Source organism: Spea bombifrons, chromosome 5, assembly GCF_027358695.1.
Source record: "Spea bombifrons isolate aSpeBom1 chromosome 5, aSpeBom1.2.pri, whole genome shotgun sequence".
Lineage (NCBI taxonomy): Eukaryota > Metazoa > Chordata > Amphibia > Anura > Pelobatidae > Spea > Spea bombifrons.
In genome coordinates this window covers 3097286-3118746 of record NC_071091.1, presented here as the reverse complement: position 1 = coordinate 3118746, position 21461 = coordinate 3097286, and the positions used below count along the sequence as shown (strand labels likewise).

Here is a 21461-nt window from a genome sequence, read left to right as displayed (position 1 = left end):
ACTGGGTGAGCTGACGGCAGGAAGCCCACTGGCAGGGCTGACTGGCACGCAGGCCCACTGGGTGGGCTGACAGCAGGAAGCCCACTGGCAGGGCTGACGGGTACGGAGGCCCACTGGGTGGGCTGACGGCAGGAAGCCCACTGGCAGGGCTGACGGGTACGCAGGCCCACTGGGTGGGCTGACGGTTATGCAGGCCCACTGGGTGGGCTGACTGGTACGGAGGCCCACTGGGTGGGCTGACGGCAGGAAGCCCACTGGCAGGGCTGACGACAGGAAGCCCACTGGCAGGGCAGGCGGTTAGCTCAGGTACAGGCAGGTAGCTCAGGAACAAGACACGGGTAGCTCACGGTACAGGGCCAAAGCAGAGCAGTCCATGCACTTCAATGCAAAGGCCCTGACTAAAGGGCAGGGCAGGTTAATAAAGGCAGGGCTTCACTCAGGTGATCAGACTCAGCTGACCTGGTAATCTGATCCTGAGCACTCCAGAGGGAGGGGGAGGGTGGCCACTAGTGGAAGCAGCAGGACATTACAGCAAAATAAATCATCCATGGTCCGGGCTAGTAGGGTGGAACCCCCACACCTATCTACCCCCTCTCCCTCCCAATCTATCCCATCTATCCCCTCTCCCTCCCAATCTATCCCATCTATCCCCTCTCCCTCCCAATCTATCCCTTTCTACCTCTTCTCACTTCCTATCTACCTCTTCTCACTCTCTAACCCCCTCCTAACTTTCTAACCCCCCCTCCTCCTTTGAAGTTCACTTACCTTGGGCTTGTAGAAGTCCAGCGGTGAGATCGCGAGGTCTCTGCATCCCTGGTTCTGCCGCAGTGTGCGCGGCTTCACTGCTGGGCGCCGGATATGACGACATATACCGGCGCTCGGCTTGAAATGCCGGCACTGCGACTAAGGCAGAGGCCTCGCAGTCGCGGAGAAGAGGGAGAGGTGCCGAACGGTTGCTGAGAACTTATTCCTCAGCGACCGCTCGCCGCCTCTCTCTCTCCTCCGGGTCTATTAAAAAAAAAAAAAGACGGCGTTTCAATTGGGGGGGCACACCGGGGGGCACAGCATGATGTAGGGGGGGCCATGGCCCCCTCTGGCCCCCCCCTGCCGACGCCACTGTCCGCAAGAAAGCCATAAAGCCCCTGTACCTACTGAAGGAGGTACACCGCCCGTACACACACACATATACATACACCGCCCGTACACACACACATATACATACACCGCCCGTACACACACACATATACATACACCGCCCGTACACACACACATATACATACACCGCCCGTACACACACACATATACATACACTGCCCGTACACACACATATACATACACCGCCCGTACACACACACACATATACATACCTGCAGTGCTGGGGTCTTCCAGAGATCGTTAACATCACCTGTGGAGCTGGAGCCGGGGGGCTTCTTCCTCTACCTTACTGAGAGGTGGTAGATCAATACAGCAAGGGAATGTAAGCATGCATGGGATATGACTAGACTATGATCGGAAGCTAATTACATAGGAAAAATGGGCAGAAAAGAGGGGCAGAGTGTTTCTTATCTTCCATCTCGGCATCGTGGGAACCATCGTAACAAAACCACCCGGACCGTCGCCTGTTGGCTTCTCCTGCCGTAGCTTCACCTTGTGAGCCGCGATCGATAGACTGTCACGGCATAAGATGTCCTGCTGCTGAAGTCCCTCCAGATACACAAGAATCACCCGAAAATGTAAGGGGGACATTCAGCCGGATTGGTTCCAATTTACACAAAATCAACGTGGAGGGCAAGAGACATACTGGACTCCAACTGCCCCTCCCCCCAAAAGCTACAACATACAGTAACACTTATCACGCAATATAACAATGTAACAAATATGACTTCCTACATCCAGATACTTTTGTAAGTAACAATAATGCAGGGCAATCTTGGTCCTTCTGTCTGGAAAAAGTCCATGGAGGCGGCATTAATAAGACCTGGTGCACATGACTACATGGATGGTTCCAAAAGCCCCGCATGACTTAAAAACCGTAAGACATCATTTCTGTGGGGTAAACAAATGGGACAAAGGCAATAGGCGCATGAAAGTCAGAAACTGTATATTACTGGAATACCTACAGAAATTATCCATAAATAATTGAGTTTTGTAGGTATTCCAGTAGTGTACAGCCTCCTGCTCCTGCTGCCTTTGTGATGTCACAATACACAATAAGTGATGATGTCACGAAGGCTATAAAAGGCCCTGACATTCCAGCAGTAGTTCAGTGTAGAAGTGAAGGAGCAGCGATGGCTTCAAAACAGATAAATCTCATCCAACTTCTGATGATTCTGATCCTCACCGCCCTGCATCCATCTGACACAAACAGTAAGTACACCCATCACTCCCATCCATCACCGCCCTGCTACACCACTGCCACTAAATCATCCTTTTATTGTGTGTAGTGCAGACAGGTGCCTGACGGGAGAATCGCCCTGTAACCCCCCGAGCCCCATACTGGTTTTAACCCTTTTTAATTTGAATGACAGGATCCGGTCTTGAATTTAATTCAGTATTTGAGTTTATTTCACGCAAATAGATAACATTTTCATTATCATCTGAGTCACTGGATGACCTCACTAATCCCTCCATGTGTGATGTAATAGTGTTTATTTTAGGATTCTCATTTTATTGGTTGTTACTAAATGATCTTTATATGGACGCTTTCAGAAGCCCTGCATGTCCTGAAAAACCTAATATAACATTTGTGGGGAAAATAAATGGGAGACGGGGAAGATCCGGCTGAAAAATACATCGCAAACGGCTCAAAACCATTCAACCCTAATGGGTAAAAAAGAAAAAAATAGCTTTCACCCTTAAAAGGTTAATAAAGCAGATATAGACCCGCACAGGCTGTATATTCTTTAATATGACACTAAATACCTATTATATATATTATTATTATTATTATTAGTAGTAGTAGTTATTAGTATTCCAGTAGTGTACAGCCTCTTGCTCCTAACAGCTGCTGCCTTTGTGATGTCACAATACACAGGTGACATCACAATAGGTGATGATGTCATGGAGGCTGTAAAGGGCCCTGACATTCCAGCAGTAGTTCAGTGTAGAAGTGAAGGAGCAACGATGGCTTCAAAGCAGATAAATCGCATCCAACTTCTGATGATTCTGATCCTCACCGCCCTGCATCCATCTGACTCAAACAGTAAGTACACCCATCACTCCCATCCACCACCGCCCTGCTACACCACTGCCACTAAACCATCCTTTTATTGTGTGTAGTGCAGACAGGTGCCTGACGGGAGTATCGCCCTGTAACCCCCCGAGCCCCATACTGGTTTTAACCGTTTTTCTTCTGTCTTTATATATATTAAACACATTGTCGCTGTCTTACATAACAGTCTCCTGCCCGACGCGGTTTGTTGATTTTTGCCCCTTTTGCCCCTCTTGCCCCTCTCTTTCAGGCTGCGGCAGACGCCCGCTTATGTCAGAATATGGCAGCTCAAGGATCGTTGGAGGAGTTGATGCGCAGCCTGGTGCTTGGCCATGGCTGGTCAGCATCCAAGTGCCTTCCGGGGCCGGACATCGCCACTCCTGCGGAGGCACTTTAATCGATGAGCAGTGGGTCCTAACAGCGGCTCACTGCTTCAAGACCATGAAGAGGTAAGGATGGGGGAGGGGGGTAAGAATGCTGGCTGTGCATAATGGGATTGTGAGGGGTAGAAATGTTACCATTCGCTTTACCCTCACTATTATAACCTGACAAAGCCATCACGCGTTACATTGTAATCCTCTGCCTGGTTAACGTTACATCTCCTGTTTGTGAATCGATTTCACATCTTTGCCCCGGAATTCCTCTTTAGAAATAGAGCTCAACGTGTTTCTGATAAGATTGATAATGGATGGATTCCCGCTAAGCCGCATGTCCGCTAACGTCTGTCTCTCATTATCCAGGCTCGTTTCCAAATGGCAAATTATACTCGGAGGATTCCAACTGTCGGATCCATCGCGAAGTGACGTCCAGATCAGATCCATCGACTCGTACGTTCAGCACGAGCATTACAATCCCCGGACTGAGCGGAACGACGTGGCGCTGATCAAACTCAACCAGGCCGTGAGATTCACCGACTTCGTGCAGCCGGCCTGCCTGCCGAGCGCCACCACGGACATTCACGCCATGGATCACTGCTTCATCAGCGGCTGGGGCGTCACCAAAGATAAAAGTGAGTAACTTAGACCCCCGGACACCCCGGGAATGGTAGTTTAACCCCTTACAGACTGATATGCATCACAGACATTTTCCTGGTGTGTTCCGGGATGTCCGCAATGGGACTTTGGAACCTTCTCTGCCGACTACTTCAATCTGACGGCAAGGACCGGCATTACTCAGCTTTATTTGGGCCAAAACCAAGTCTGCCCCTGATAAATCTATGATTGGGTTTGACATTAGGGGCAATAACTTTTACATACCCCTAGATGGTCTGATATTTCAGTATCCGCAAAGGACACAGAGACCAAACTGTGTCACTGCTTCTCTCCCACGTCCCGAAATTCTGTGTCTTTCACAGGGGAGAATCCTCCTCTCGGGTTATAAACGGGGAATATGTTTTTCGTAAGGGGGTCGTTGCGCGTCTAGCCAAACGGATGTAAACCCAAACACACCGACCTCACCAAAACTCACCCCACTAACTGCTCCCAGTCACGCTCACCACACTCAGCCGCACACACACCACTCTTACATGGACTCCATGAATAGTTTATTTAAGTCTCTTCTCCTATCCATCGCTGGCGTCTGTGCGTCCGGTGATATTAATTCATTTCATCTTTGATGTCTCGACAGCCGTCCAAACGGCCGACATCCTCCAAGAGGCCAAAGTAAACCAGATTCCTCTGGAGAGGTGCAACGGCTCCGCGTGGTATAACGGAGAAGTCCACGACTACAATCTCTGTGCCGGCTACGAGGAGGGAGGCATCGATAGCTGCCAGGTAAGAAAACAAATCTCTATTTAAGTGCGGTTTCTAAAACCAATTCTGTCTGTTGGAGATGGTATTTTGCGCACATCTTCTCCCCGTGAACATGCGCCGCTAAGACAATAGTAGAAACTGTTTGTGGCACCAAGACGAGGAAGGCTATATGCCTTGTTACGAAGACGGGTTAAACCAGTCACATGGCTCCGACAAAGAGATCCCCGGAGCGCGCTTACACCGACTGGATACAAATATTTGTGGATTTTTCGGATATAATAGAAAAAAATGGATAAAAAGAGACAATCTGGGCCACCATGTCATCTTCTGGGGATTTTTCTGGGATTCAGGCCACAGTGTCACAGAACGGTCATTATATCCACACCTCGGGCAACTCGCTCTTTAGTGAATAAAGCGCAGAGCTTTTACTGGGGATGCGCAGCTGAGGCTGCAGTTTGTTACAAACCAAGGAGAATTAACCTTCCTCTATACTTTACTCCTGTAGGGAGACAGCGGAGGGCCATTTATGTGCAGGGACCCGGACAGCTCCACGTATAACGTCATCGGAGTGACAAGCTGGGGTGAGGGATGCGGCAAATCAAAAAAGCCAGGAGTGTATTCCAACACTCAATACTACCGCGAGTGGATCCTCAAAACAATGGGAACCCCATCTCCTGCGCTGAATGAAGCCGCTGTCACCCCAAGCTTGAGTGGTACAAGCAAACCTACAAGACCACCGTTCCGGCTGTCATCTCTATATCCTCCACTGCGGCCAAAACCAACACGGCCAGCGACCACGCGACCTCCACCTCAGACAACAACCGTGCGACCGGCACGGCAGACACAGCCTGCGCAACAGGCGGCATGGACACCTGGCACCTGGACACCTGGCACGCAGCCTGCGCAACGGAAACCGCGGACGCGGCCGGCGCAACGGGCGACATGGACAATGCCTGCGCAGAGAACACCTGGCACGCAGCCTGCGCAACGGAAACCGCGGACGCGGCCGGCGCAACGGGCGACATGGACAATGCCTGCGCAGAGGACACCTGGCACGCAGCCTGCGCAACGGAGACCGCGGACGCGGCCGGCGCAACGGGCGACATGGACAATGCCTGCGCAGAGGACACCTGGCACGCAGCCTGCGCAACGGAAACCGCGGACGCGGCCGGCGCAACGGGCGACATGGACAATGCCTGCGCAGAGGACACCTGGCACGCAGCCTGCGCAACGGAAACCGCGGACGCGGCCGGCGCAACGGGCGACATGGACAATGCCTGCGCAGAGGACACCTGGCACGCAGCCTGCGCAACGGAAACCGCGGACGCGGCCGGCGCAACGGGCGACATGGACAATGCCTGCGCAGAGGACACCTGGCACGCAGCCTGCGCAACGGAGACCGCGGACGCGGCCGGCGCAGCGTGCGATTCCAATGCAGCGTGAGAAACGTGCGCGTGAGACGGAGCCCGCACGTCCTGCAAAGACGGCCGCGCCACCAAACACCATCGACAAACTGAAACAGATGTTCATAACCATGACATCTAACGAGCGGCCGACCAAAAAAGCTTTGCAGAAGATTCTCATGGCTGCTATAGAACAATCAGCTCGATAAGAGACTGCAATCAGACTGTTACAGACAGAGACTGTTCTTAGAAAGCTATTGGAATAGCTATTAAGATAGACGTTAAGTTAGTTGTTAAGTTAGTTGTTAAGTTAGTTGTTAAGTTGGTTGTTAAAAAAGCTGTTATAACAGCTCTTAAATAAATGATAAGTTAGGGGTTAGGGCAATTCCTCTGTGGTCAGTTTGGTCATTCATGGGGGGGCAAATGGTATCAAAAAACAAACCAGAAATGGTAAATCCAGGGAATAAGTGACTTTTTCCGGTGCTGCAGATTCTATGGGCATTCACACGTTTCTGAGGGTAGAAGGTGTTGAGTACACGCAGAGTAAAGAGGCTGAACGCGGGCATTTAAAGTCCACTAATTACACAAATGGCTTCGGGGGCCGTAACTCGTAGACTTGTGCATTCGTTTTTGGGCGAACATGAAAACAAACACGTAGACGAAGACACGCAACGCGTGTTCATCTTCGTCTAATAATCCAGGGCTCGACAAATACCATGGCGCCAGGTCGCCATGGCAACTGAGAATTTTGTCCTGGCGCCTAAGTATTTGTCAGCTGCCCGCAGAAATGTTTCTGCTGCTTGGAGCGAGCGCATATCTGGGGTGTGCGAGTACAATGTGCAGGGTAAAAAAAATCCTGGCTACTAACTTTTTTAGCTGGCTCCTAGATTTAAAACAAATTTGTTAAGCCCTGTCCTAATCTCCCTGGTCCCTTCCCCATGTAGCCTACCTTCTCTACGCAGCATCGCAGGGGTTGACGGAAGAGGAAATCCGTAGCTTCGCCATCAGGGGTTAAAGGGCACGGCACCAGCTTGGCCCACAGGTGTACTTCATTGGCTGATGGCAGAGGTGAGATGGGGAGGTTTACATCAGAAGACAAATCGATTGTCTCAGCGCCTTCTCGGTTCCGTTCTAGAATTCCGAACATAAATTGGGTTTTATAAATTTGAGAGAAGCAAACGGGCCGGCAGAGCTTAGAAAGAAAGAGAAAGATCCGGTTTCTCTGCGGGGGTTCAGAGGTCGGTTAAATTTAAACAAAGATTTTTGTACATTGGAGCGAAGAGGTGACAGTTTGTATTTAGAGGGATAAACAACTTTGCACGGATTGCCACCCGGTGACGGTGAGCAGCGACGCGCCATTTATATATAGGTGCCCCTACTGTAAAGGCATTGAAGTCTCTATATGGGTTTAGCAATCAATGCCCACCGGCTCGTTGGCTTTAAACATTGGCGCTGTTGCCGATCGCTCGCCGCCGGCACGCGCTTAGAATAATGAGTTCAGGTCCTTCATTAAAATAAATCCGGGCGACTCCGCCGCTGAGCCCCTGAGATCCTTACGCATCGCTAAGGCTTTTGCCAAAAACATTCAAGGGTTTCCCAAGCTGCAAAAAGTTTGGAAATTCTGGGTTCAGCTCCTGGTCCCAGCTTCCAAAACATCCGATCTATCACAGAAGAGTTGATGCAAGAGAGAGCGTGGAATATAGGTGGGGCTGCCTCCCAGCAGAAGTGGTAGAGAGTAATACAGTGAGTGTATTAAACATGCATGGGATAGAAAATATATAAATATAAATATATAAATATATAGAAAATAAATAACATTAACTGAAAAGATATGGTACAGCATAACTCCCATTACAATATACTGAGCCAGACATTGACAGTAATGCAGTGGTACGCCTCTGCCCCTAAAACAGCCTCCCCGTGCCACAGCTGCCCATAAAACAACCCCACTGTGCCACCGCTGCCCCTTTAAACAGCCTGTCTGTGCCACCGTTGCCCCTAAAACAGCCTGGCTGTGCCATAGCTGCCAATAGAACAGCCTCCCCGTGCCACCGCTGCCTGTGAAGCAACCTGCCTGTCCCATTTCTGCCCCTAAACACTTACTCACTTCATTCATTCATTCATTCACTTTCCTGCACCCCCTTTACCTCCCTTGCAGATTTCACTGTTGATCACTGGAGCCACGCAGACGTCTATGCAGCCTGACGGCAGCCTAATTCACTGTTTGGGGAAACTCTTTCCCCGCACAAGTTCCTGCTGCCCCTGCGCGGGGGCCACAGCAGTGAGTTCCAGGCCCACGTTAGGCGGTCGTTGCGGCCCCCCCTGATAAGTGACGCCCGGGGCGGACCTCCCTCCTTTAGGTACACTACTAGCCTGGCGGCCAGGCTCCCATTGCTTCTACACGGCTTAGTGCTCGTTATCCTGCTACATATGGCAGGCGAGGTGAGGCATGTACTGTGTACACAAATGGTTAATACACTTTACACTCAGTGCTATAATAATAGGGGTCACAGGGTTCCACATCAACAACAGAAAAGGACCCGGTGGATTTGGACCCCAGCACCAGAAGTAACTCTTATCACGCAATATAACAACGTAACAAAAATGACTTCCTAGATCTGGATACTTCTGTAAGTAACGTTCCGGTTACCGTCTCCTGCAGACTGCGAATTTCTTTTGGCCGCGCCGTCTCTATGATGTCTCCTCAGCCTGGAGATGGATCATGTTATGCACTTCCCTGCGCTCCGGCCACGGAGAATCGGCCATCTCTGCGGAATTCTCTTTGCTTTCAAAACTGGAGGCAAAATTGAGAAAAATAGAACTTTTTCCAGCCCTGATTTAAAATGATTATTGAGATTTTCTAGCGTTCAAAGTTTCGATACTTTTATTAAAAGAAAATGAAGTTGTTTCTCGATGTCTCTCTCTACTTGGCAGCATCTAAACCATAATGTTGGTTTTTCTTTCTGTTTTGCGACCGGATATCTCCCGAGATATTCACCGATTTTCCGAATTCCTCCATTAATAGGAGCAGAGAACCCGTATCTGCCGTCCCCCGATGAGCCCCGGGTTTGGAGAACGCAGGGCTGATGCAGTTTATTTGACATTTTGGGCCAGTTGGGGGGTTGGAATAATTTAGGTTCTGGATGTCCCTTTAATGGCCAGGAGCCCACGGAGTCTTAACCCTTGTGTTTCCTCATTTTATCCGAATTGGTAATAAAACTTATAGATTCGCACTCCGTCCGTCGACTTTAATAAGAGGCTCCCTCTGTCAGCTTAGGTCTGCGGTGCCCGGGGGAGAGGAGGAGCGGGAGAGAGAATGTGTTGGTTCTTGGGCGTCTTTTTGTCTTCCTTGCCCTGAGACACAGACTGCTCTCCTCCCTCTCATTAGAAGTACGCTTGGTCCTCTTCCTCACTCTCCCTCTTTCTTCCTCAGTACTGCTACTCTCTTTCTTCCATTCAGTGCTGGGTGAAGGGGCGTTTGGAAAAGTCATATTGGCTTCTGTACCTAGAAGAGACTCTATGGTAGCGGTCAAAATCATCCGCAAGCAGTGGCGTCTCCATCTTTCATATTTAGGGGGGCACATGGGGGGCCAGGAACCAAAGTAGGGGGGCCAATTATAAAACGGTACATATACACTATATATATATATATATATATATATATATATACACGTTAGACGTGCATTTTTAACTACATAATATGCACTTATTACACCCTGCTTCTGATATATATTAATATTAACCCCTGCTGCCGATATATATTAATATTTGACCCTGCTACCAGTATATATTAATATTAGCCCCTACTGCCAATATATATAAAATTAGCCCCTGCAGCCAATATATATTAATATTAGCCCCTGCTGCCGATATATATATAAATACTAGCCCCTGCTGCCAATATGAATATAAATACTAGACCCTGCTGCCAATAAATATTAATATTAGCTCCTGCTGCCAATATATATTAGCCCCTGCTTCCTATATATATTAATATTAGCCCCTGCAGCCAATATATATTAATATTAGACGCTGCTGCCAATATATATAAATATTAAACACTGCTGTCAATATATAAATAAATATTAGACCCTGTTGCCAATATATAAATAAATATTAGCCCCTGCTGCCAAAACATATATAAATATTTGCCCCTGCTGCCAATATATATATAAATATTAGACCCTGCTGCCAATATATTTTATAGTGAAAAAATTGGACCCTACCAAAGCATTTCCTTGGGCCCCGCTCAACGCTTCCTTGCATGCAATCACTCCATCCGCTGCCACACTGACTGCAGATGAGGGGAAGACCATGAGAGTCAGTCCTGCACCATGACATTGAGTGGTCCTCTCCCCTGTAATCATCCCCAGGGTCCCTTTATCCCCTCATTCACTAAACCATACCAGGAATTTTACTTACACCCTGTAGTTCAGGTATAGATCAAATAAACAACACATGGAAACAGCACATGCAACTGAATGAGATAAAACGGAAGTGAGAGACCGGCCGACAGTAGCGGGGGATCTGGATTCCGGTGTTATAATCCGATCTCTGTTTGAGGTTGGATTACATAAGGAGAGGAGTTTTTCAGAGCATTTGCTCTGAAAAAAACCTCTTTTTATAATCGATAAAAATCGATCCGATTAATCGATGATGAAATTCGTTGCCAACGATTTTCATTATCGATTATTATCGATTTTATCGATTAGTTGTTTCAGCCCTAATGGAAATATAGCCGATACAGATGAACAGAATGACACAAAACCCAGCTTTGCAGGTATATATCAATTGGAAATTACATATAAACTCTGCATTAAAGGTATAGATAAAAACCCCTAAATTACAGGCATAGATCACTGGTCACACACCCCAAAGCCAACCCTGGCGTCCTCACTGCCCACATAGAACCTGACCAGCACCCAAATTACACATTGTGTCAGCTTTGTCCCCAAACAGCTGAACGTACGCCATGTTTGTCCCATAAACACCTCTCCCTCCTAATCTATCCTATCTACCCCCTCTCCCTCCCAATCAATCCCATCTACGCCCTCTCCCTCCCAATCTATCCCATCTACCCCCTCTCCCTCCCAATCTATCCCATCTACCCCCTCTCCCTCCTAATCTATCCTATCTACCCCATCTCCCTCCTAATCTATCCTATCTACCCCCCTCTCCCTCCCAATCTATCCTATCTACCCCCTCCCCCTCCTAATCTATCCTATCTACCCCATCTCCCTCCTAATCTATCCTATCTACCCCATCTCCCTCCTAATCTATCCTATCTACCCCCCTCTCCCTCCCAATCTATCCTATCTACCCCCTCTCCCTCCTAATCTATCCTATCTACCCCATCTCCCTCCTAATCTATCCTATCTACCTCCCTCTCCCTCCCAATCTATCCTATCTACCCCCTCCCCCTCCCTATCTACCCTGCATGGGCTCATCTTGCTGCACATAGTGGTAGGAATATAATATAAAAGTATATAGGAATCAGTGTGTATGTGATATATATTGTATTTTATGTGAATGTGATGGTGTGCATGTGAATCAGTATATATATATATACACCTGTGTGTATGATCTCAACCGCTTCATAGAAATAAAATGTGGTCACCCTACCCTAGAGACTATTGAGTAAAAGGGTAAGTGTGTGTGTGTGTGTAGTTTGAACTACTTATGTTTACAATAACAATTTTTCTTATATTAAATATAATCATACACTATAAACTTGAATAAGATGTAATTTAAGGAAAAAAAGGGGGAGAGATGGTGAGAGAAAAATCTATCCCATCTACCCCCTCTCCCTCCCTATCTACCCCCCTCTCCCTCCCTATCTACCCCCTCTCCCTCCCAATCTATCCCATCTACCCCATCTCCCTCCCAATCTATCCTATCTACCCCATCTCCCTCTCAATCTATCCTATCTACCCCCCCTCCCAATCTATCCTATCTACCCCCTCTCCCTCCCAATCTATCCCTTTCTACCTCTTCTCACTTCCTATCTACCTCTTCTCACTCTTTAACCCCCTCCTATCTTTCTAACCCCCCCTCCTCCTTTGAAGTTCACTTACCCTGGGCTTGTAGCAGTCCAGCAGTGAGATCGCGAGGTCTCTGCATCCCTGGTTCTGCCGCAGTGTGCGCGGCTTCACTGCTGGGCGCCGGATATGACGACATATACCAGCGCTCGGCTTGAAATGCCGGCACTGCGACTAAGGCAGAGGCCTCGCGGTCGCAGAGAAGAGGGAGAGGTGCCGAACGGTTGCTGAGAACTTATTCCTCAGCGACCGCTCGCCGCCTCTCTCTCTCCTCCGGGTCTGTTAAAAAATAAAAAAAGACGGCGTTTCAATTGGGGGGGCACACCGGGGGGCACAGCATGATGTAGGGGGGGCCATGGCCCCCTCTGCCCCCCCCTGCCGACGCCACTGTCCGCAAAAAAGCCATAAAGCCCCTGTACCTACTGAAGGAGGTACACCGCCCGTACAAACACACATATACATACACCGCCCGTACACACACACATATACATACACCGCCCGTACACACACATATACATACACCGCCCGTACACACACACACATATACATACCTGCAGTGCTGGGGTCTTCCAGAGATCGTTAACATCACCTGTGGAGCTGGAGCCGGGGGGCTTCTTCCTCTACCTTACTGAGAGGTGGTAGATCAATACAGCAAGGGAATGTAAGCATGCGTGGGATATGACTAGACTATGATCGGAAGCTAATTACATAGGAAAAACGGGCAGAAAAGAGGGGCTGAGTGTTTCTTATCTTCCATCTCGGCATCGCGGGAACCATCGTAACAAAACCACCGGGGCCGTCGCCTCTTGGCTTCTCCTGCCGCAGCTTCACCTTGTGAGCCGCGATCGATAGACTGTCACGGCATTAGATGTCCAGATGCTGAAGTCCCTCCAGATACACAAGAATCACCCCGAAAATGTACGGGGGACATTCAGCCGGATTGGTTCCAATTTACACAAAATCAACGTGGAGGGCAAGAGACATACTGGACTCCAACTGCCGCTCCTCCTCCACAGCTACAACATACAGTAACACTTATCACGCAATATAACAATGTAACAAATATGACTTCCTACATCCAGATACTTTTGTAAGTAACAATAATGCAGGGCAATCTTGGTCCTTCTGCCTGGACAAAGTCCATGAAGGCGGCATTGATAAGACCTGGTGTACATGACTACATGGATGGCTCCAAAAGCCCCGCATGACTTAAAAACCGTAAGACATCATTTCTGTGGGGTAAATAAATGGGACAAAGGCAATAGGCGCATGAAAGTCAGAAACTGTATATTACTGGAATACCTACAGAAAGTATCCATAAATAATTGAGTTTTGTAGGTATTCCAGTAGTGTACAGCCTCCTGCTCCTTGCACCTGCTGCCTTTGTGATGTCACAATGCACAATAGGTGATGATGTCACGAAGGCTATACAGGGCCCTGACATTCCGGCAGTAGTTCAGTGTAGAAGTGAAGGAGCAACGATGGCTTCAAAACAGATAAATCTCATCCAACTTCTGATGATTCTGATCCTCACCGCCCTGCATCCATCTGACACAAACAGTAAGTACACCCATCACTCCCATCCATCACCGCCCTGCTACACCACTGCCACTAAATCATCCTTTTATTGTGTGTAGTGCAGACAGGTGCCTGACGGGAGAATCGCCCTGTAACCCCCCGAGCCCCATACTGGTTTTAACCCTTTTTAATTTGAATGACAGGATCCGGTCTTGAATTTAATTCAGTATTTGAGTTTATTTCACGCAAATAGATAACATTATCATTAACATCCGAGTCACCTAATGACCTCACTAATCCCTCCATGTGTGATGTAATAGTGTTTATTTTAGGATTCTCATTTTATTGGTTGTTACTAAATGATCTTTATATGGACGCTTTCAGAAGCCCTGCATGTCCTGAAAAACCTAATATAACATTTGTGGGGAAAATAAATGGGAGACGGGGAAGATCCGGCTGAAAAACACATCGCAAACGGCTCAAAACCATTCAACCCTAATGGGTAAAAAAGAAAAAAATAGCTTTCACCCTTAAAAGGTTAATAAAGCAGATATAGGCCCGCACAGGCTGTATATTCTTTAATATGACACTAAATACCTATTATATATATTATTATTATTATTATTAGTAGTAGTAGTATTAGTATTCCAGTAGTGTACAGCCTCTTGCTCCTAACAGCTGCTGCCTTTGTGATGTCACAATACACAGGTGACATCACAGTAGGTGATGATGTCACGGAGGCTATACAGGGCCCTGACATTCCAGCAGTAGTTCAGTGTAGAAGTGAAGGAGCAACGATGGCTTCAAAACAGATAAATCGCATCCAACTTCTAATGATTCTGATCCTCACCGCCCTGCATCCATCTGACTCAAACAGTAAGTACACCCATCACTCCCATCCATCACCGCCCTGCTACATCGCTGCCACTAAACCATCCTTTTATTGTGTGTAGTGCAGACAGGTGCCTGACGGGAGAATCGCCCTGTAACCCCCCGAGCCCCATACTGGTTTTAACCGTTTTTCTTCTGTCTTTATATATATTAAACACATTGTCGTTGTCTTACATAACAGTCTCCTGCCCGACGCGGTTTGTTGATTTTTGCCCCTTTTGCCCCTCTCTTTCAGGCTGCGGCAGACGCCCGCTCATGTCAGAATATGGCAGCTCGCGGATTGTTGGAGGAGTTGATGCGCAGCCTGGTGCTTGGCCATGGCTGGTCAGCATCCAAGTGCCTTCCGGGGCCGGACATCGCCACTCCTGCGGAGGGACTTTAATCGATGAGCAGTGGGTCCTAACAGCGGCTCACTGCTTCAAGACCATGAAGAGGTAAGGATGGGGGGGGTGAGAATGCTGGCTGTGCATTATGGGATTGGGAGGGGCAGAAATGTTACCATTCGCTTTACCCTCACTATTATAACCTGACAAAGCCATCACGCGTTACATTGTAAACCTCTGCCTGGTTAATGTTACATCTCCTGTTTGTGAATCGATTTCACATCTTTGCCCCGGAATTCCTCTTTATAAATAGAGCTCAACGTGTTTCTGATAAGATTGATAATGGATGGATTCCCGCTAAGCCGCATGTCCGCTAACGTCTGTCTCTCATTATCCAGGGTCGTTTCCAAATGGCAAATTATACTCGGAGGATTCCAACTGTCGGATCCATCGCGAAGTGACGTCCAGATCAGATCCATCGACTCGTACGTTCAGCACGAGCATTACAATCCCCGGACTGAGCGGAACGACGTGGCGCTGATCAAACTCAACCAGACCGTGAGATTCACCGACTTCGTGCAGCCGGCCTGCCTGCCGAGCGCCACCACGGACATTCACGCCATGGATCACTGCTTCATCAGCGGCTGGGGCGTCACCAAAGATAAAAGTGAGTAACTTAGACCCCCGGACACCCCGGGAATGGTAGTTTAACCCCTTACAGACTGATATGCATCACAGACATTTTCCTGGTGTGTTCCGGGATGTCCGCAATGGGACTTTGGAACCTTCTCTGCCGACTACTTCAATCTGACGGCAAGGACCGGCATTACTCAGCTTTATTTGGGACAAAACCAAGTCTGCCCCTGATAAATCTATGATTGGGTTTGACATTAGGGGCAATAACTTTTACATACCCCTAGATGGTCTGATATTTCAGTATCCGCAAAGGACACAGAGACCAAACTGTGTCACTGCTTCTCTCCCACGTCCCGAAATTCTGTGTCTTTCACAGGGGAGAATCCTCCTCTCGGGTTATAAACGGGGAATATGTTTTTCGTAAGGGGGTCGTTGCGCGTCTAACCAAACGGATGTAAACCCAAACACACCGACCTCACCAAAACTCACCCCACTAACTGCTCCCAGTCACACTCGCCACACTCAGCCGCACACACACCACTCTTACATGGACTCCATGATTAGTTTATTTAAGTCTCTTCTCCTATCCATCGCTGGCGTCTGTGCGTCCGGTGATATTAATTAATTTCATCTTTGATGTCTCGACAGCCGTCCAAACGGCCGACATCCTCCAAGAGGCCAAAGTAAACCAGATTCCTCTGGAGAGGTGCAACGGCTCGGCGTGGTATAACGGAGAAGTCCACGACTACAATCTCTGTGCCGGCTACGAGGAGGGAGGCATCGATAGCTGCCAGGTAAGAAAACAAATCTCTATTTAAGTGCGGTTTCTAAAACCAATTCTGTCTGTTGGAGATGGTATTTTGCGCACATCTTCTCCCCGTGAACATGCGCCGCTAAGACAATAGTAGAAACTGTTTGTGGCACCAAGACGAGGAAGGCTATATGTCTTGGTACAGAGACGGGTTAAACCAGTCTAGGGCTGAAACAACTAATCGATAAAATCGATAATAATCGATAATGAAATTCGTTGCCAACGAATTTCATTATCGATTAGTTGAATCGATTGTTATCGATTATAAAATGAGGGTTTTTTCAGAGCAAACGCTCTGAAAAATCCCCCTCATTATATAATCCGTTTAGTCTGACTCACCGTCTCACTGCAGCAGCTCCTACTTACTCCCCCTCCCTGTAATCACTGTGACAACTGGCCCCGCCCCTTCCTTCTCCAGGCCAGAACCACATGGCTGTGACACTCATCTAACTGTAAGTATATGTATATATATATGTATGTATGTATGTGTGTGTGTATATATGTATGTAAGATATATATATATATATTTGGGCTACTGAAAGTTAGGGGTTAATTTAGGGGCAGTTATGGTTAGTGGGGTGTTTAGGGTTAATTTAGGGGCAGTTATGGTTAATTGGGTGTTTAGGGTTAATTTAGGGGCAGTTATGTTAATAGGGTGTTTAGGGTTAATTTAGGAGCAGCTGTGGTTAATGGGGTGTTTGGGGTTAATTTGAGGCAGTTGTGGTTAATGGTGTGTTTAGGGTTAATTTAGGGGATGCTGTGGTTGATGGGGTCTTTAGGGTTAATTTAGGGGATGCTGTGGTTAAGGGGGTGTTAAGGGTTAATTTAGGGGCAGTTATGGTTAATGGGGAGTTTAGGGTTAATTTAGGGGAATCTAAATCCTGGGGGCAGTGAAGTGACATATCTGGGGGTATAAGGCATATACAGTATATAAGGCATATGTGGGGAGGGCAGTGTGGCATGTCTGGGGAGGACGGAGTGGTGTATCAGGGTGTATAAGGCATATCTGGGGGTAGAGAAGTGGCATGTCTGGGAGGCAGGGTGGCATGTCTGGGGAGGATGGAGTGGGGTATCAGGGGAAAAAAGGCGTATCAGGCACAGTGGCAGATGTGGAGTGGCAGATGTGGGAGGCAGCGTGGAGTGGCAGATGTGGGAGGCAGCGTGGAGTGGCATATGTGGGAGGCAGCGTGGAGTGGCAGATGTGGGAGGCAGCATGGCGTGGCATATGTGGGGAGGGCAGGGTGGCATGTCTGGGGAGGATGGAGTGGTGTTTCAGGGGGTATAAGGCGTATCAGGCACAGTGGCATGTGGGGGGTAGAGTGGAGTGGCAGATGTGGGAGGCATCGTGGAGTGGCAGATGTGGGAGGCATCGTGGAGTGGCAGATGTGGGAGGCAGCGTGGAGTGGCAGATGTGGGAGGCAGCGTGGAGTGGCAGATGTGGGAGGCAGCGTGGAGTGGCAGATGTGGGAGGCAGCATGGAGTGGTATATGTGGGAGGCAGCGTGGAGTGGCAGATGTGGGAGGCAGCGTGGAGTGGCAGATGTGGGAGGCAGCGTGGAGTGGCAGATGTGGGAGGCAGCGTGGAGTGGCAGATGTGGGAGGCAGCGTGGAGTGGCAGATGTGGGAGGCAGCGTGGTGTGGTATATGTGGAAGGCAGCGTGGAGTGGCATATGTGGGAGGCAGCGTGGTGTGGTATATGTGGGAGGCAGTGTGGAGTGCTGTGGTAGGCAGCGTGGCATATGTGGGGGGGGCAGCATGGCATGTCTGGGAGGCAGCGTAGCAAGCCTGGGCTGAAATGTGCATATATTGGGGGGCTGGTTGGGAAATAAAGACAAGAAATGTATTATCAAAGTTTTTTTATTCTGCTGTTTGTATTTAACATCATTTGTTTAGTAAATTATTTTAAATAAATGAAAAATTTACATTCATTTTTTTTATCCGATTAATCGATTAATCGAAAAAATAATCGGCCAACTAATCGATTATTAAAATAATCGTTAGTTGCAGCCCTAAACCAGTCACATGACTCCGACAAAGAGATCCCAGGAGGTTTATGACCATACCCTGGGATGTCGGAGCGCGCTTACACCGACTGGATACCAATATTTGTGGATTTTTCGGATATAATAGAAAAAAATGGATAAAAAGAGACAATCTGGGCCACCATGTCATCTTCTGGGGATTTTTCTGGGATTCAGGCCACCGTGTCACAGAACGGTCATTATATCCACACCTCGGGCAACTCGCTCTTTAGTGAATAAACCGCAGAGCTTTTACTGGGGATGCGCAGCTGAGGCTGCAGTTTGCTACAAACCAAGGAGAATTAACCTTCCTCTATACTTTACTCCTGTAGGGAGACAGCGGAGGGCCATTTATGTGCAGGGACCCGGACAGCTCCACGTATAACGTCATCGGAGTGACAAGCTGGGGTGAGGGATGCGGGAAATCCAAAAAGCCAGGAGTGTATTCCAACACTCAATACTACCGCGAGTGGATCCTCAAAACAATGGGAACCCCATCTCCTGCGCTGAATGAAGCCGCTGTCACCCCAAGCTTGAGTGGTACAAGCAAAGCTACAAGACCACCGTTCCGGCTGTCATCTCTATATCCTCCACTGCGGCCAAAACCAACACGGCCAGCGACCACGCGACCTCCACCTCAGACAACAACCGTGCGACCGGCACGGCAGACACAGTCTGCGCAACAGGCGGCATGGACACCTGGCACCTGGACACCTGGCACGCAGCCTGCGCAACGGAAACCGCGGACGCGGCCGGCGCAACGGGCGACATGGACAATGCCTGCGCAGAGAACACCTGGCACGCAGCCTGCGCAACGGAAACCGCGGACGCGGCCGGCGCAACGGGCGACATGGACAATGCCTGCGCAGAGGACACCTGGCACGCAGCCTGCGCAACGGAAACCGCGGACGCGGCCGGCGCAACGGGCGACATGGACAATGCCTGCGCAGAGGACACCTGGCACGCAGCCTGCGCAACGGAAACCGCGGACGCGGCCGGCGCAACGGGCGACATGGACAATGCCTGCGCAGAGGACACCTGGCACGCAGCCTGCGCAACGGAAACCGCGGACGCGGCCGGCGCAACGGGCGACATGGACAATGCCTGCGCAGAGGACACCTGGCACGCAGCCTGCGCAACGGAAACCGCGGACGCGGCCGGCGCAACGGGCGACATGGACAATGCCTGCGCAGAGGACACCTGGCACGCAGCCTGCGCAACGGAAACCGCGGACGCGGCCGGCGCAACGGGCGACATGGACAATGCCTGCGCAGAGGACACCTGGCACGCAGCCTGCGCAACGGAAACCGCGGACGCGGCCGGCGCAACGGGCGACATGGACAATGCCTGCGCAGAGGACACCTGGCACGCAGCCTGTGCAACGGAAACCGCGGACGCGGCCGGCGCAGCGTGCGATTCTAATGCAGCGTGAGAAACGTGCGCGTGAGACGGAGCCCGCACGTCCTGCAAAGACGGCCGCGCCACCAAACACCATCGACAAACTGAAACAGATGTTCATAACCATGACATCTAACGGGCGGCCGACCAAAAACGCTTTGCAGAAGATTCTCATGGCTGCTACAGAACAATCAGCTCGATAAGAGACTGCAATCAGACTGTTACAGACAGAGACTGTTCTTAGAAAGCTATTGGAATAGCTATTAAGATAGACGTTAAGTTAGTTGCTAAGTTAGTTGCTAAGTTAGTTGCTAAGTTAGTTGTTAAGTTAGTTGTTAAGTTGGTTGTTAAAAAAGCTGTTATAACAGCTCTTAAATAAATGATAAGTTAGGGGTTAGGGCAATTCCTCTGTGGTCAGTTTGGTCATTCATGGGGGGGCAAATGGTATCAAAAAACAAACCAGAAATGGTAAATCCAGGGAATAAGTGACTTTTTCCGGTGATGCAGATTCTATGGGCATTCACACGTTTCTGAGGGTAGAAGGTGTTGAGTACACGCAGAGTAAAGAGGCTGAACGCGGGCATTTAAAGTCCGCTAATTACACAAATGGCTTCGGGGGCCGTAACTCGTAGACTTGTGCATTCGTTTTTGGGCGAACATGAAAACGAACACGTAGACGAAGACACGCAACACGTGTTAGTCTTCGTCTAATAATCCAGGGCTCGACAAATACCATGGCGCCAGGTCGCCATGGCGACTGAGAATTTTGTCCTGGCGCCTAAGTATTTGTCAGCTGCCCGCAGAAATGTTTCTGCTGCTTGGAGCGAGCGCATATCTGGGGTGTGTGAGTACAATGTGCAGGGTAAAAAAAATCCTGGCTACTAACTTTTTTAGCTGGCTCCTAGATTTAAAACAAATTTGTTAAGCCCTGTCCTAATCTCCCTGGTCCCTTCCCCATGTAGCCTACCTTCTCTACGCAGCATCGCAGGGGTTGACGGAAGAGGAAATCCGTAGCTTCGCCATCAGGGGTTAAAGGGCACGGCACCAGCTTGGCCGACAGGTGTACTTCATTGGCTGATGGCAGAGGTGAGATGGGGAGGTTTACATCAGAAGACAAATCGATTGTCTCAGCGCCTTCTCGGTTCCGTTCTAGAATTCCGAACATAAATTGGGTTTTATAAATTTGAGAGAAGCAAACGGGCCGGTAGAGCTTAGAAAGAAAGAGAAAGATCCGGTTTCTCTGCGGGGGTTCAGAGGTCGGTTAAATTTAAACAAAGATTTTTGTACATTGGAGAGAAGAGGTGACATTTTGTATTTAGAGGGATAAACAACTTTGCACGGATCGCCACCCGGTGACGGTGAGCAGCGACGCGCCATTTATATATAGGTGCCCCTACTGTAAAGGCATTGAAGTCTCTATATGGGTTTAGCAATCAATGCCCACCGGCTCGTTGGCTTTAA

At 49.1% G+C, this 21461-nt stretch overlaps 2 protein-coding genes across 2 annotated transcripts; both read left to right on the top strand.

The window, feature by feature from the left end:
* The first annotated feature begins 3123 nt into the window (after positions 1 to 3123).
* Positions 3124 to 6979, top strand: LOC128496867 (acrosin-like). The gene is made up of 6 exons (XM_053466685.1): positions 3124 to 3202; positions 3462 to 3660; positions 3952 to 4220; positions 4838 to 4983; positions 5468 to 5675; positions 6855 to 6979. The coding sequence occupies exons 1-6, from the start codon at positions 3124 to 3126 to the stop codon at positions 6977 to 6979; spliced, it is 1026 nt and encodes a 341-aa protein (XP_053322660.1).
* Positions 6980 to 14718: 7739 nt separating this feature from the next.
* LOC128496866 (acrosin-like) lies at positions 14719 to 20632 on the top strand. The gene is made up of 6 exons (XM_053466684.1): positions 14719 to 14797; positions 15048 to 15246; positions 15534 to 15802; positions 16420 to 16565; positions 18935 to 19142; positions 20508 to 20632. The coding sequence occupies exons 1-6, from the start codon at positions 14719 to 14721 to the stop codon at positions 20630 to 20632; spliced, it is 1026 nt and encodes a 341-aa protein (XP_053322659.1).
* The last annotated feature ends 829 nt before the right edge of the window (positions 20633 to 21461 follow it).